General features: G+C 54.4%; 1 protein-coding gene across 2 annotated transcripts in view; it reads left to right on the top strand.

Moving 5' to 3' along the window:
• The window catches only part of NRG2 (neuregulin 2), a 235,186-nt gene that overhangs the window by 206,927 nt on the left and 11,817 nt on the right, over nucleotides 1-16,442 (top strand). The window contains exons 5-6 of one of the 2 annotated variants that reach the window (XM_045550953.1): nucleotides 5,141-5,261; nucleotides 11,698-11,756. In XM_045550953.1, the coding sequence (XP_045406909.1) occupies nucleotides 5,141-5,261; nucleotides 11,698-11,756 (180 nt within the window). Of the gene's footprint in view, nucleotides 1-5,140; nucleotides 5,262-11,246; nucleotides 11,324-11,697; nucleotides 11,757-16,442 lie in introns of both variants that reach the window. The other variant, XM_045550952.1, reaches the window with a different exon arrangement.

The following is a 16,442-nucleotide window of genomic DNA, read 5'->3' as shown; positions in this document are numbered from 1 at the left end:
CGAGGCTGGAGAAGTGGTGAAACCTCTCAGATAAACTGCCGTCCCGCCCTACACGCGGGCTCCTGTCAGCCCTCACCAGGCCACGAACTGATCAGCTTGGGAACCAGATAGTGGAGCCTTTGGGCCAGGCACTGAGGGCATGTCTGAATCCCAGCTTCCTACAGGGTTCTTGCCTCTTGTCCCTCCAGCCTAACAGGAGGGCGGCCGGGCAGAGCAGTAGAAAGAGTTCAGAGATTCCATCTAGTCCCAGCTGTATGTCGTGCAACCTTGAGCAACTTACTGCAGCTCCCTAGTCTTCAGTTTTCCCGTCATGGGGCTAACCTAGATGATCTTTAAGCCCCTTCCCCCTAAAATTCGGGGATTCTGAGTTTGATGTTGAGTCTGACATTCTGTGCACCCAACCAACACATAGTCTGGGCCGTGCAGTCCGTGGCAGGCAAAAGCCTACCTTTGATGTGGGCAGGTAGGCAAGACCACTGCAGCAGACCAGGAGGATATTTTCCCGGGCAGAGATGCCCAAGGACCCTTGTTTACGCATGGAACCCAGGAGACCTGCAGCAACCACACTCTGGGGAGGGGAGTGGAGGGCAAGCAGTTGTGTCTGCCCCCCTCTGACTCATCCCAAGGTGGGTTGGCTTGGCCCACCCAGGCCCCAGGGAAGCCAGGGCTACAAGGGTGGGGTGGCCAGAAGAGGGAACAGGACAGCTGTCAAGGGGCAGCAGGCTGCTCAGGAGACATCACTTGGGCTCTTGGATGGCTTCTGCTCTGTTCAGGTGGAGGCCGATGCTCCTTGCCCAAATCTGAGCAGGCCCTCCTTGAAGTCACAGCTCTACCAGCTCACAAGAGCCTTCCTGCCTTCCTGAGCTAACTGGAAGGATGAGGAGGAGTCAGCAGGCAGTTTGTGGTGCTTGTAACACAGCAGTCAGCTTGGTCCAACCCACTTCCGAGTTAAGGAAGGGAGCTTGGGAATGTCCTGCGAAGGATGGACCGGTCCCAGGAAGTTGGGCTTTGCCCCAGAGGGCAGGCAGGTTTGACCTGGGGCGTCATGGGACTGTGGAAGCCTGGAGAGGCCCCTGGGCCTCTGCCTTACCTGAGGGCTTTAAAAGGCTAGATGCTTACACACACACACACACACACACACACACACACACACACACACACACACACACACACACACACATGCACTCTCAGCCATGCATTCAGCAAGTGCTTATTCAACAAGACCTTGCTCTGAGCTCTGGGGAGTCATGGTCTTGGCTCCCCTCAGGTGGCAGGAAGCTAACACCTGAACTGGAAAGTGTCTGTCTTTTCTAACAGACTGAGAGGAAGGATAGGCCGCTTCACCAGAGGGAGAGGGGCCACCACCCAGGTAGGAAGGGAGCCCTGACGGATGAAGAGGATGGATGATCTGAGTCTGGAAAGATAAACAGAGGTTCTCTCTGAGTGCAAGGGCAAAAAGCAGTCGCAGCAGTGGGCAGCAGGGAGGCGCCTCCGCAGCCCCAGTCCCGTCCTCACTGCGCTGGGGCCCCGATAAACTCGCACCCAGGCACCAGGCCCCAAGGCACTGTGGCTGGTGAAGACTCACTGGGCTTACCCCTGCCAGGCATGTTTGTGAACTAATTTTTTGAGCTATAATTTACATACCATAAAATTCACCCTCTTAAAGTATACAATTAAGTGGTTTTTAGTATATGCACATAGTTGTATAACCATTACCATTAGTTTCAGAACATTTTTACATCCCAAAAAGAAACCCCATGCCCATTAGCAGTCCTTCCCCATGTCTCTCTCCCTCCAGCCCCTGGCACCCACTAATCTACTTTCTGTCTCCATGGATTTATTTATCCTGGCCATTTTGTATTAACAGAATCATACAATATGTGGTCATGGTAACTGGCTACTTCTACTTAATGTTTTCAAAGGTCATCCATGTTGTAGCATGTATCAGTACTTCATTCCTTTTTATGGCTAAATAATTTTCCACCGTATGAATATACCACATTTTATTTATCCATTCATCAGTTTGGATTGTGGGGTCACTTGGATTGTTTCCATATTTCGGCTATTATGAATAATGCCACCGTGGACATTTGTGTGCAAGCTTTTGTGTGAACATAGGTTTCCAATCTCTTGGGCATATACCTAGGAGTGGAATTTCTGGAGCACATGGTAGTCCTATGTTTAATTTTCTTAGGAACTCGCAGACTGTTTTCCAAAGCAGTTATGCTATTTTACATTCTCACCAGCAATGCACGAGGGCTCCAATTTCTGTGTATCCTTGCCATAACTTGTTATTATCCATCTTTTTTATTCTGGCCATCCCAGTGGGTGTGAAATGGCATCTCATTGTGGTTTTGATTTTCATTTCCCTAATGACCTCCCAGGAATATTTGCATTTAATAGGAGACAATGCTTTAATCTACAGAAAAGATATCACCTTCAGCCAGAGATACCAGACTAGCCCCTGGGATGGTAGCAGAAGGCACTTTTCTCCAAAGAATAAGATATTTATTTGCTCACTCATTCAGTAAATATCTGTTAAGCACCTACTGTGTGCGAGGCACTGTGATAGATGCTGGGGTTCTGTGGTGAAGCTAACAGCTGCACACCTCGCCACGTAACCATGTTAGAATAAGTACTCCAAGGAGAAGTGTGAAGCTGAGAGAAGACATAAGGGAGGAGCCTGAGCAGTGAGGAGTCAGGACAGGCCTCTCTGAGACACTGATGTTTCAATGTCCTGGGCAGGAGAGCACCCAGCTTCTTAGAGGAGCAGGGCTGGGGTGTGTTGGGTTTGGGTGCTGTGAGCCATCCAAGTGGAGGTATCAAGGGAGCAGCCCAACCAGAGTCTATATGTCACCTTTGCTTTTCCCAACACAGGAGAGCACAGCGGAGAAATGCAGCTACACTGCCAAGGGAGCGTAGAGCCCACACGTGCTAGGATAGCGTAACTACGCCACAGCATGGGCGCACCTCTCCAGTGTGGAAATCTTCCTGTGTGTGGCTTCACCACCAGCGTGGTCTAGTGACTTAGGAAGGCCCTGCCATGACTGAGGGGTGGCCTCTCTGAGGTGGAAAGGCCTGTGGTCGCTATTCCCCCACACCTACTCATTGTCCTCCCTCTCTCCTCGCTGGGGCCCTGGCCTAGTCCCCGGGATGACATGGTGCTGGCAGCCCAGGCCCAACGCACCCAGCTGGGGAGGCCCCACCTTTCTTCGGGGGTTGTTGTCTGCCTCCCAAGGCTTCAATGAACACAGATATGTATGTGTGACAAGCCCAAGTGTGCAGCTGCGGTCCCTGCCACCCCAACTGCCGAGGGAGCCAAGCTGGGCCTGGCAATCCAGGCTGAGATGTCTCTGGCTTGGCCACGGCCCACAGGAGGACCCAGGCCTGTGGCCTGCATTGTGTTTGCCTTCGTCTACTCAAGTTAAGCGTTCATGCTGACGTGCTCATCCACCGGGCAGAGGCCGGCATGAGTACGCAACTGGGACTCAGGGGCCCTGAGGCTTTGTCAAAACACATCGTGACTCTGGACGGGCACTTCGCTGGCTCCTCCTTTGCAGCATAGTTGAAGGGCAGGACAACCTCTAGTGTCCTGTCAGCAATCGGATTTTACAACTTGCAGGCGTGGTCACCTCAGCTGTTTCTCTCTCTGTCCCTTCCTTGGTTCCCTGGGTCTCACTGACCCAGAAGTGGGGCAGAGCCCAGCAGGAGGCCTCCTCTCCCCAGCCAGCATGTGGATGCCAGCTGCGTTTGGGGTTTAGCAGAGGAGGGAGACCTCGGCAGGGACAGGGCATGATGCGGAGGGGAGGGTGGAGCCGGCCCTGCCCGCTGGGTTTTATCAGCGAGCTCCTCCGACATACACAGACCAGAGCTGTGTATATACTCGCAGTCCCCCACGCTCCATCTGTCTCCCCACACGTCTAAACACTGAGGGCGCCAAGTGCCTGCCCTCCTCCTCCTCCTCTCACCTCCCCCCAGCACTGAGGGGAGTGACAGAGACTCAACACCCTGAGGAGACAGGGCCAGCCAAGGTAGGATGGGCCACCTCGGTCAGGAGGCCAGTGCTGGGTAGGAGGCCCAGAGAGATGAGGGAGCGGGGACCTGTTTCTGGCTGTCCAATCTGGGTACAACAGGCTGGGTGTCATCTTGCACATGAAAACTGATGTTTGGGGTCAGAATTTTTACTTGAAACCAGCTTTCTGGATGCCATCTCCTAATGGGGGCACAGAGCTTTAGTTATTTTTGTTTCTCGAGTGAATCTATAGATGTGCAGTCTGGGGGAGCAGCCTTAAACCAGTCTTGCTCTCCCCCAGCTCCACGCCCCAGCTGCCCCAACCCTCTCTGAGCCCTGTCTCCTCCCCAACAACCCGAAGCCCATGATTCACAGCCTGGGCTGTCCAAGGCCTGGAGGCTCCCTCCAGAGGCAGCAGCCAACTAGGTGGGAGAGGAAGGGACTTGCCTGGTGTGGGGGGATGTGGGAACACCTTGGGTGCTTATGGAGACAGTGCACAGTGGCCTTTGTAGCATTCCTGGGAGGCTTGGAGCCAGCCCAGCCCTGGGAGAAAGGGGGGAAAGAGTAGAAGCTAGGGTTCCCCTCTGTCTTTCCACATCTTAGAAAATGACAGTGTTCAAAAGGTATCATTCCCCTGAAAGCCCAGCTCCCTTCCAGCCACTCCCTGGCCCACCGCAAGAGCGCAAGCAGTGCAGACAGGGGGAGGTGTCTCCTCTCCGCACCACCTCCCACCTTTGTTCCCCACATCGGATGTCAGCACCTCATCCACCCACAGTGGAACCCCCAGAAAACAGGCAGGGGAGGGGGGAGGTGGGCCATTATTCCAGCAGAGGAAGCAGTTTTTGCTATCTTTTCACCCTCTCCAAATAAAGAAAATCTTCCTGGCCTTTGGAGGTTTGGCCAGAGCGTGGGTGCAGGATCACAGTGGGCAGATGGGCAGACCTCATGATGGCCTCCCGTTTGCCTTGTTGGAGACTGGCAGGGACCACCAGACCTCCCTGGTCATTCCTGCAGTCTCTGGTGGCCTTCCAGTTTTGAAATGGGACATGAAGGGCCATGAAGGATATGACTCCGGGGACCCAGAGGCGGTCTCAGTGGGTCACTGGCACATGTCTCTCATACCCCCAGTGAGCACCACCCTGTCATCCTGGTCGGGGCATGCCCGGAAGTGCAACGAGACAGCCAAGTCCTATTGTGTCAATGGAGGCGTCTGTTACTACATTGAAGGCATCAACCAGCTCTCCTGCAAGTAAGTGACCAGTGGGGGTGGGCATGGGGCCAAGAGTAGGGTGGGAGATGCTGGGGCAGAAGTGGAGGGCTCTAGGAAAAGCAGCTTCAAGCCGCTGACAAGGGGTCCCCAAAGGGGTATAGACAGGGAGGTTTGCCCCACTTCCTGGCCTTTTCCTGGAATATAGGGAGATGTAAGCTCTAAGGGGCACAGGGGCTTCTGCAGTCCCAGTTTCCCAGGCCCCCACCCACCCTGTCTCCTGATGTCTACCCTTTCCCCAACACCCTTTAGGGAGATGGGGATGCCAGTTTATCTACGCTCTAGGCACTGGGGCACTGGGTTCTCTTCCTCTCTCTCTTTCTCTCTCTCTCTCCCCACCCTCTACCCCCCCTCCTTCCCTCCCCACCTCTCAGCAACTCTCCAAACTTTGTTCTTGAGGAACACGTGCCAGGCTGCATCTTCCCCAGCAGTGAGAAGCCTGGCAGGCTCAGGCAGAGCATAGGTTCCAGAGCCCTTGGCAGCTGAGTCCTGCTCCTGTAGACTTGAGAAGAAAAGAAGGATCTGCCCAGAACCCAGTACCAACCTCGGGATCTGGCTGCTCATCCTGCCCTACAGGACCCTGTTGTCCAAATATGCCCAGCTGCTGCCTGTGCCCCTTAAGCCCCTAGCCCCCCTCCATGGGGTGGGGTACCAGCAAGGATACCATTCTGGCTGTGGCCCAGTGGGGGAGTTGGGGTGGAGGAGAGGCTAAAGTTGGGGCCTCTCTGCCTCCCCAAGAGCTTGCTCACCAGCCAGGCAGGATGGCCCCAGCAGGAACTCCAAGGAGCTCAGAACCACCCACTCCCCACAGCAAACAGGGCAGGTGGGAGCAAGGCCATCAGGGTGGGCTTGTTCAGGTCCAGCCAGATCTCCTAGGCAGCTGGGCCCACAGTGCCCCCTCGACAGAGTTTCTAGTAGGTGTGTGAGGAGGGAGAGGGCAGCACAGGCTCTGGCCAGATCTTGGTAAGGAGGAGGAGGGGGGCCTAGTTAACAGCCTTGGTTTTTCAAAGCAGCCCAAGCCTAGAGCCCTGGCAAGGTGCCAAAGCTGCCCCATTCCCATGGCATCTGGGCAAAGGCCACCAGAGTCCTAATGGAGAGTCAGAGAGAGGTGTTTGACCTCTCCACAGACAAGGCCAGACTCAGCACTTCTTGGCTGTCCTGCCTCTGGCCTTCCACTCCAGATCTGCACCCCTCCCTGGCCACTGCCTTTCCCAGGACTTGAGCCTGGTAAGGAGGCCAGGACTTTTAAAGACCCCTCCAACTGATGTGATAAGGAGGGGCTGGAGCCACGCCTCCTTCACACTCAGCTCATGCAGGGCTAGCTTGGCCTGCACCACCAGGCAGAGCTGTGGCTCTTGCCCCAGCTGGCCTCCTTCACTGGCATCCTCCCTGGCCCTGCCCTTCACCTGCTGCCATCCCCTTCCCGCCCTCCCCCATCCTAAATCTCAGGAGACAGTCCCAACAGCGACAGCAGGTCCACCAGGGAAGTTCTCAGCCCAGACTCAGCCCCTCATCCTCCCCCTCCTTCTGCCTCTAGGATGCTGTCATGTTAGTGTCGCAGACCCTAGGGAACATTCTAGCCTTGAAAATGCTCTGAGCTCTTTGGAATCTAGATCTACTAGAAACTCATAGGAGTCTTGGATACCTCACAGGGACAGCCCAGCCCTGCACCCCCTTTTCTTGTCCTCCAAACACTCACACCAGGCCTCTCCTCTTCCCTAGCCCTTTGGACCCCTGAAGGGAAGCCAGCCTTGTTGCGGAAGTGAGCCCTGGCTCCAGGCAGGGACGGTTTCTCCCCATCCCCAGGACAGGTGCTGGGCTGAGGGTCATGGGGGTCCAGGGCTGCAGTGCTAGAGTTCAGCGTGGGAAAGGGAGCGATGTGACATGTGGGCTCCCCGAGGGCCCCGCCAGCAAGGCCGCACCCCTGGGGCCTGTGGGTCCTGCCCAGCTAAACCTGAGAGGAGCAGAGGGCAGGAGCCTGAGCTACCATGAAGGTGGTACCCTGTTTCCCCTCGCCCCCCAGGCACCTGGGCTTCGCTGCTTAGAACTTGAACTTGGTCCCAGAGCCACCACCTCCCCATCTCAACCCCCTCCCCCTCCGGGTCCAGCCAGGGCTCCTGAAACTGACTTCCCTGACTCCCCTTGTCAGCCCTCAGGGGAGAGGGACATCCCTGGTGGGGATGCAGGTCCTCAGAGCTGTGCTGGAGAAGGGCAGGGGGGAGGGGGGCAGGGCAGAGCCCAGAGGCCATTCTGGGGGCGGGTGAGCTGGGAGGGAAGGGGGGAAGGCCTCTTGGGGTTCCTGATGACACCTGAACGGAATAAAAAGGAAAGAACTTAGGAAATGGAACTCACGTCTTACCATTTGTGCTGTTTGTTTACTTTTTATTTTGATTTTTTTGCATTTCCGCTTAGCTTGGATAATGAAACTACACTGGTCAGTTTCATTCCAGTTTCTATAAAACTCAGTTTTCCTTCCTGGTTTTCTTACACTTGTTGTTGTGTATTGGTTCAGAGTCCTGCAGGGAGTGTTGGAAAGCAGGCACACTCCGTCCCTCCTGTTTTTCTGGAATTCAGTGCCAAAAGAAACAGTGTCACTGATACTGAATTTTGCTTTAAAAAAGAAAACTTAGGGGGATTTGAAAATGGGAGTCCAAATCAAGGTGACTGTCCCCTGTCTGGGCCAGACAGGGGCCTCTGCACTCCCTCTTGCTGCTTTCTCCTCTTCTCTCCGTGTGTTTGCAGAGCACAGTTGGTGCGTGACTCTTGGGGACTGGTTCAGGGGATGATGACAGAACAAGACTCTCTTTCCAGCCCTGTGCACATACCAGTGGCATGCCTCCCCCATCAGCTCATCCCCATCCCTCCCTCCATGTCCAGGCGATCCCCGACCCACAGCCATCTGCCTGCTCATCCTCACCACATCTCCACCCCATGAACTCAGAGCCCCTCACCCCTCCAGTGCCCGGGGCACGCCTTCATCCTTCATCCTCCCCCTTCCCCGGGTGAGGGCAGCACACATGGCATTATCCCCAGGCTACCAAAAGGAGAAACTGAGGCCCGGGAGGTGGGGTGGGGAAAGGGGAAGGCAGAGGTCCTGACCTCTCTGTCACCCCAGATGCAGCCCATGGGCTCTCTTCTCTGCCCTTTTCTCACCCTGCTCTTCTCCAGCCCTGGGGACAGACCTTCCCAGAGTCATAGCTGATGACCTGGTGGGAAGGGCTGAGAAGGCTGTTACCTGCTGCTCCTTCTAATCTGTCCTCTGTGCCCCTGAAATTCAGAGGCTCAATCCCTGTTTGCTCAATCCCAGACTCCCACCCTGGTTGGTAGGTTAATGTACTGTACCCTGTACCCTCTTACCCTGGTCTTGGATGCAGGTTAGAAAGGCCATAAGCCCACCTCACTCCCAAAGCCTTCTCTAGGGAAGCCCCAGCCTCCTGACACATCCTCAACAAGCAGGACTCAGGAGAGAACTATGAGTGTCCAGGAGCCCCTGAAGGAGCAGTGCCCCACAGAACAGCATCCCACCCCGTGCCATCCCCCAGTGCCCTGTCTTTTGTTCAGCCAGTGGGGAGCACACTTTCTCAAGGCAGGAAGGTTAGCACCATAATATTGCATAACTCCAGGGGCACATTCGTGTCGTAGACTATGTCAGTGTTGCCACCTGGAGTTGTGCAACTCAGTGGCCATGAAAGAGACGAGGATGCAGTCAGGGCAGTCCAGGTTGGGTGTGGGAGCAGGGACACAGGGACGTATTTAGTTATCATTGGTCCAAGAGTCATGGGACAGCAGCCCAGCTTGTCAACAATGGGAATAAATTTCCCCTTTGTCCCCTCTTGCCCCTGCACTCCCCTATTCTCTCTCTTACACACACTCATACACACTCACACACAGGTGGCCCTTCCTCCAAGAGCCAGGCTGTTCTCAGACATTGGACACAGACAAATCTCTCTCTTTCTTTGTGGATTCCAAGAGTCATTCTGGCAACTTCCTGGGTCTTTATCCTCCACCCCCAAAGGCACTTCCGTTTGAAAAATCACTTCTCCCCCCCTAGTCCCCATCCCAAGTGGGTATCAGTTTTCCAAGAGCTGGGGAAGAAGACCTGAGCCTGGCTGGAGTTGGTTGGGAAGCTTTAGCCACTGCTTCCATTTTCCTGGGCTGGGTGATTAGGAATGAGGGCCAGGGCTCAGAGAAGGATGTATTGACAAGGGACTGATGGTCGCCTCCTCCTGCAAGCCACCCTGTTCAACAGGATGAGCATGCACAGCCCACCCCCACCACTTTCCCGATACACTCCCCAGCTGACCTCCACCCCCACCGCCCAGGCACACGGCAGGTACACTCCGCCACAACAAGGACCACCCTCCTGCCTCCCCTGGGGGAGGTGCCGTTGAGGCCCAGAGAAACTCCAACTCTCCGCTCACCCCCCCACTCCCATTCCCTACTTCTCTAGATCTGAGGCCACAGGGTTTTCATGAGTATCTATCGCAGCCAATGGCCACGGCACACTAGAAGCCCAAGGGCTGACTGATGGTATATACTGGAATGCTACAAGGTAGAGAACACTGACCTCTTGAGGAAGTTTAGATTGATTATTGTTGAACAGTAGCCTAGGACCGAGGGCGACACTGGTGATGGGCTTACCTGATTTCCTAAGGAAGAAGAGGCAGAGGCAATATAGACCCATCTCTGAGCAGGGAGATGTGGGGAAGGGGCCAGTCTACCCCTGTCTGTAAGCCAGGGGTCTCCGGCCTTGCTGGGGTTCAGAAGAGAGTACAGGGCTGGGCATGTCTCCCAGAAATCTGCAAGACTGAGATTCACTTGAGGAGAGAGGTGGCAGCCAGAGAGCAGAAGGAAGTGCACTTTAGGGGTGAGGACGAGGTCAGGAAGATGAGAGCGAGGGGTGCTTCGGGGCATAGGCAAGGCCCGATGGGAGAACGAGATCCAGGGCAGAGTCAGGCAGCAGTGGAGGAGCAGGTCCCAGGGAAAGGGCAGGGCTCCCAGGCTGGCTGCCAGTAGGCCCCGGAATTGGAAAAGGCTTCCAGGGTCCCCTGTGAGCCTGCTGCAGCCCTCATTGTGATTCTTGCCACCTAAGGTCACAGTCCCTGCACCTGGTGTCAGGAAGGCCAGCTTTGGGATGCTGCTCTTTTCCCTGTCCCCACTAAGCTTTTCCCACATAAATTGCTCTAGGGCAGCCTTCCCAAACCGTGTTCTACAAGGCTTCTTCAAAAACAACTTCCATGGTCAAATAAATTTAGGACATACTGGAAAGTTCAGCTATTTCCTCCTATAAAACTTTTTATAGCCTTTCATATGCTAATGTGCACTACAGCTCTACAAGGAGCCCTGGGAGTGGATTTCCTAAACTTATTTGGCCATAGAACCCTCTTTGAGAGAATAGATAAAACACCTCCTAGGTCACTTTTGTCATGGACACACAGGCTAGGAACAGCAGTCCAGAGTTCTCCTCTGAGCTTTCTGGGGGCCGTTTCATGGATGAGAAAACCTGCCCAGGGCCAAGCAGACAATCCTTGGGTAGGGCCTGGGAGGAGTGGCTCCCAAGAGCTTGGTATTCCTTAAGGCCCCAGCACCCTGCCAGCTGACCGCCTGGCACAAAGGGGCTACAGCTCTGGCTTCATGGGGCACAGGCAGGTAAGAAGGAAAGTCTCAGTGACCAGTAGGACAATTAGTCAGTAGCTTCCCATCTTCCCCCACCCCACTTCCCTAAATCATCCTCCTCCCTGCCCCACCCCACCTTCCCTGCCACCCATGGAGCCACATCTACTAGAGAGATGTTTAAGGATTTCCGAGCCCTCCACCCAGCCCCGACTCCAGCCCCTTCAGCTACAAGTGTGACCCCAAGCGCCTGACTTGGTTTTTCTCATTCATCACTGTGCACTTTGATTTCTAACCTTAGCCTCGTGGATGATGCCAGTTTGTTCTGTGATTTTTCCCCTTTTCCTTCTCCAGATGTCCAAACGGATTCTTCGGACAGAGATGTTTGGAGAAACTGCCTTTGCGATTGTACATGCCAGATCCTAAGCAAAGTATGTTTGAAGATACAAACACGAGTCCCTGCTCCTTAGAAAGCTTCCGGGTGCAGTCCCCCCAATGTAGGGCATAGGGCCAGGGGTGTTGGTTGTTTTGATCTTTGGCTGTTTTTTTTGTTTCTCTTTTCTTTTTTGTATTTTGGTTTGTTAGTTCTTTTGTTTTGTTTTGTTTTGCTTTGTTTTTCATTTTTGGCCTAATCTTTGGGTTTAAAGTTCAGGGCTGCAGGTAAGGGGCAGAGTGGCAAGGCCAGTACAAATGGTAACGGTGGCAAGGAACCCAGCTGGCATTGGCAGGAGCCCGTGCCGCGGTGTTGCGATGCCTGTGTCTTGCTATCCTGGCTCTCTCTTTCTGGTTTTCTTTCTTTTGGTAGGTGTCCTGTGGGATACACCGGGGACAGGTGTCAGCAGTTCGCAATGGTCAACTTCTCCAGTATGTCTCTTTCTTCTATTTCTTCTCTTCCCTGGTGACTGACAGTCTTCCCCTGCGGGAGGGATGGGGCCTTGCTTAGCAAGACTTGGGGGGAAGTAGGGAGTGTCCTGGGCTCCTCTCGGTCCTCAGTGCTCACCAGAAGCCTGTGCAGAGGAGACCGATACACCCCGGGCACCCCCACCTGCATACATCGGCTGTACCGCCTGGGCACAGTAATGCTGGGTTCTCTCTGCAGCAGTCGGGGCCGCGCTCAGGCCTCCTCCCCACTTCTGGGTTCAGACAGCCTGGCCAGAAGGGGAAGAAGCATTTGCAGAACCTTCACCTGCCTCTGAAGGCTGTTTGAGGGCCAGGCAGTGAGTGTGTGCCTGTGTGTGCTGGTATGTTTGAGAGAGAGAAAAATAAGTTCTCAGAAAGTCTGTCTTCCAGTCTGGCCAGAGTTGTTTTCAGGTTTGGAAATGGGGGGTGAGAGGAAGAGGGACTGAGGGAGAGCAGGACCCAGGGCAATATTTTCCATGGATGCCAGGACATTTATGTGGCTACAGGATGCGGTGGGGGTGGGGAGTGCTGCAGGTGCTAAAAGACAGAGGGAATGAGGACTCAGGGATAATTGGTGACTGTCTTCAGGACCTCTCTGGTCTTAATACCCATCTAGGATTTCATTCCCTTCTTTACTTCCACTCCTGAGGTTGGAGCTTTATGGTTTACACAGTTTGCTAAGAAAAAAAAAAAGTGAGTCCTGTGGCCCAGGGACGCAGCCATAATTGTGGAGTATTTTATTTGGGGCCTGGGAGCAGTTCCATTAATTGCCACCAGGTGGAGGTAGAGCCGAGCAAAAAGCCACGGGTCGGCGGTAGATTCCGTTTGGGGCCCTGTGGTCTATTGGTCTGCAAGGCCTGTCCTTTGTCACCCACCCCATCCTGCAGAAAAGCTAGGCTCCTGCCCAGCCCACCTGCTACCTCCTCCTCTCCAGGGAGGACAGCTGGGTCCCATGAGGAGTTAGGAACTGGAGTATGCAGATGGTACCTGGATGTTAGGAGGTAGAACTCAGGGGACCATTTAGGCAGCCCTCAGAGAAAAGGAGTTTGGGCCTTGGGTCTCGGGGGAAAACTCAGCCTTTCCCAGCGCCCCTCAGATCACAGCATAAAAGCCCAGAAATTACTCCCTACCCAACCCAGCTCGGGAGTAGAGGCCGCAGGGGGTGGGGACCGGTCAGCCCAGAGGGTCAACTGTCTTAATAAAGTGGGGGAGGCAGCGCTCTTGCCAGGCCCCTCTGTTGGCAGAGGCCAGGGAGGAAGACTATGGTGGTAAGGGCAGAGCTTATGGAACGGACATGTGACCCAACAGAATTCTCTAGAACCCAGGCTCCGGAAGAATTTCAGAGTCATGTTCAGCCCCATGTGGAGGATTATAGGGCAGGAGGGACCTCAGGTGGAGGCAGAGCAGCCAGGCAGAGCCATGGGCCAGGTGGGAGAGGCAGTGGGGTCATATTCCTTTCTGCCGAGAGCCTCCTGGGCTTATGGAACTGTTCTGGACAGGGAGTCCCGGCCTGTCCTGAATCAGAGCAGCAGAGCCTCGGGAACTTGGGCCGCTGTCCAGGGCCTCCCTGCCAGCTGGGCTGCTTCAGCTTTCAGCTCAGCTCTGCTGGGCGGGTGAGCAGGGCCTCAGAAGCCCAGAAAAGAGCCTGCAAAGGCAGCCCAGGCCTTCCTGCCTAGTGTCACCAGTACCATGACTGTTACCTTTCTGTAGAGGATTTATGCTCTTCAAGCATTTTCCCAGAGAGCACTTCATGCACTGCTCTAGCAGACAATTGCTGAAGAGGTAGTGTAAAGTGCTAGTTAAGTGTTCTGGCTTCAGATTCAAATAGACCTGAATAAAAATGCTGGCTGCTGAGCTCACTAGTTCTGGGGCCTCCTTTAACTTCTCCGAATTTGTTTTCTCATCTGTGAAATGGAGATGGTAGCATTTATACCTGTTGGGTTGCTGTGGGGATGAAATGAAGCGCTGCCCGTGAAGGGCTCCGCAGAAAGCCCACCGTTGTTGTTGGGATTTTGTGCCTCTCCCAGCTCTGACTGGCCTGTAGGGGCAGCACCACCCCCACAGTCTGACTCCCAGACCTTTGCGGCCTGCCCGGACGGCATCTAGACCAGGTTATGTTTTGCAGAGACCAAGGAAACAGGGCCTGTGGCCACAATAGCACTTTGAAGCTTCTCCTTTTTCCACTGACAGCTCCTCCACTCCCCAAGAGTTAAAGCTTGTAGATCTGTATGCCGCCATGCAAAAGAGCACACATGCCTGCACGTGCAAGCACAGACGCACAAGCATGTGCTCATACACGTGCACACGTGAGCAAACCACAAGCACGTGCTCACACAGGAGCACGTGATGCGCACGTGCTCACACCAGGACGCACATGTGCATACACAGGAGCACGTGATGCACACGTGCTTACACAGAAGCACGTGATGTGCACGTGCTCACACCAGGACGCACACGTGAATACACAGGAGCACGTGATTGCACACGTGCTTACACAGAAGCACGTGATTGCACACGTGCTTACACAGCACGTGCTCACACCTGCACACACATCACTGCCTCCTTGCCTAGGCACCCTATCATTGTGTGTCACAGCACATGTGCAGGATGAAGAATTTGCATATTGTCTCATAAGCCTGGCCCTATTGGGAGTCTGGCATCAGGTTGCCGTGTTTACTAGTCAATATACAAATTTCTGGCTAATAGGACCTTCCTGTGACTTAGTGGTGCCACCCCCTCCTGGCTGAGTGGCAGCCCATGAACATAATGAGTGGGAAACTGTTTACTTTGCTGGGGCAGCCACAGCCATAGGCCCCTCAGAATCCAACCCATGCTTCCCACTACTCAGTAAGAACTGCCTACCTGGTGACTGGCCAAGCCCTCAGTGACCTTGCCAATCATGCAAGCCACCACTGGCCTTTGAATCAAAGAGGAGGCCAGTCAGGGGCCCCAGAACCTGCTGCTGCTACTATTTGGTTCCCAGAGGAATGACGCAAAAGAAAACTTAAGGCTTTGGGATCCCTGCTCACTTCTCCAGATGGTCATTGTCCTCAAGCCTGCCCAGAGACTCAGTGAGCAGGCATAGCCATGGCTTAGCCCCAGCGGACCAGAGACCTGGCCTTTAGCCTCTCTTCTGCCTCCTAATTTGCTGGATGGCCTTGGGAAAGTGTCCTGGCACCACTGGGCCCCAGGTGCCTCATCTAATACAACCACCTTGTCCAAAAGTGGGGCACAACCCAGCTCCATGGACCCAGTCCCCTTAGTGTCCCAGGTGCTGTGGTCAAGCTGGGCTGTACTCTCCCAGGGAAGCATGGCTGGATATCCAAACCATGTGAGCTCCCTACAGCTGCCTGAAGGGTCCCTGGGCCACAGGATTAACTACTCTGTAAGAACTGCCCTAGGCCCTTTGAGAATTATAAAGTGTGTGCTGTCTGCTCAGCACAGCTCGCCAGCCCTGCGAGAGCCTTCAGAGGAATGGACAGACTGTACTTATGGCAACTTTTTCCTACCTCCGAGAAGTCAGAGTAAAACTGAATAAAAACCAAAAATTCCAGATCACTTGGGCTTAACAGGAGCACAAGAAGGGCTTGAGTTTGGACAGGCTGGGATTAATATTTCATACGTGTGGTCTCTGCGTGGAACTGGGGGTCAAAGCCCCAGGATCTTCCTCAAGGCTCTTTCAGTCAGAGCCATCTTAGTCCCTGGCTCAGAGTACCCTGCTCCCGTGCCCTTTTCCAAACGCAGAAGCCTCTGGAATCCCTATTAGGAAGCAGACGAGAGACCTAGGGGTGGATAATGCGCAGGACTGCCTGCCGACTGCCCCATGCTCTCCTGCTTCTGTGGCAGATGAGAGCATCAGGCACAGTTGCACATGCTCTGTGGATCTAGCGGAGCTGATGGTGCAGACAGAGAAGCCAGAGAGTGAGCAGATCCGGGCTGGGCGGGAGCGGGGCCCTGACACATGTGCCGAGCTCATGCTGTCCAGGCCCGCGCATCTTCCTGTAGCTGCGTCCAGGCTCGGACAGATGGGGAAACAGAAACTATGACTTACTCACATCCACATAGCAAATTAGGGACCAGACTGAGACTCGAGGCCTGCAGTCAGGTGCTTGCTGGCTGCTACTTTAGAATGGTAAGTGAGCTTTTTAAAAACACAGTTGAGATTGCTGAGCTCCCACCCCAGAACCTGATTCCATTGGTCTGGATGATTCGGAAGCTCACCCAGGTTTGCAAAGCTTCCACGATCCCATGACCAGGCCTGATCCCTGTTCAACACACAAGAGACTGAGACCTCTCTAGGTTGGGTATCACTCAGGGTCACACAGCAGGTCAGGGGCAGAGCTGATCCTTGAGTCAGGGCCCTTTTATCTCACCCCTCAGTGACATAGGTGTCTACCTCGCAGGGCCCTGAAATCACACATTCAAAACATGATCCCATTTCCAAGACTGTAATTTGCCCCCTGCTTGAGGAGCTCAGGTGTTCCACGAGTGAACCCACTCGCCTCTTTCTCTGAGCTGCAGTTTACTGTGCTAAGTAGTAAAATCGGGCTCAGGCACCATGGCCCAGCCCTGTAGCCTTCTAGGGTGTCAAGTAGAGAAGTGACCTGCTGCCTGGAGCCTCCTCCTGTCCCCGCTCCTGCTCCCACACAG

The sequence above is a fragment of the Lemur catta genome, chromosome 5, assembly GCF_020740605.2.
Source record: "Lemur catta isolate mLemCat1 chromosome 5, mLemCat1.pri, whole genome shotgun sequence".
Lineage (NCBI taxonomy): Eukaryota > Metazoa > Chordata > Mammalia > Primates > Lemuridae > Lemur > Lemur catta.
The sequence above is the reverse complement of the archived record's forward strand: the minus strand, read 5'-3'. Positions and strand labels throughout refer to the sequence as shown.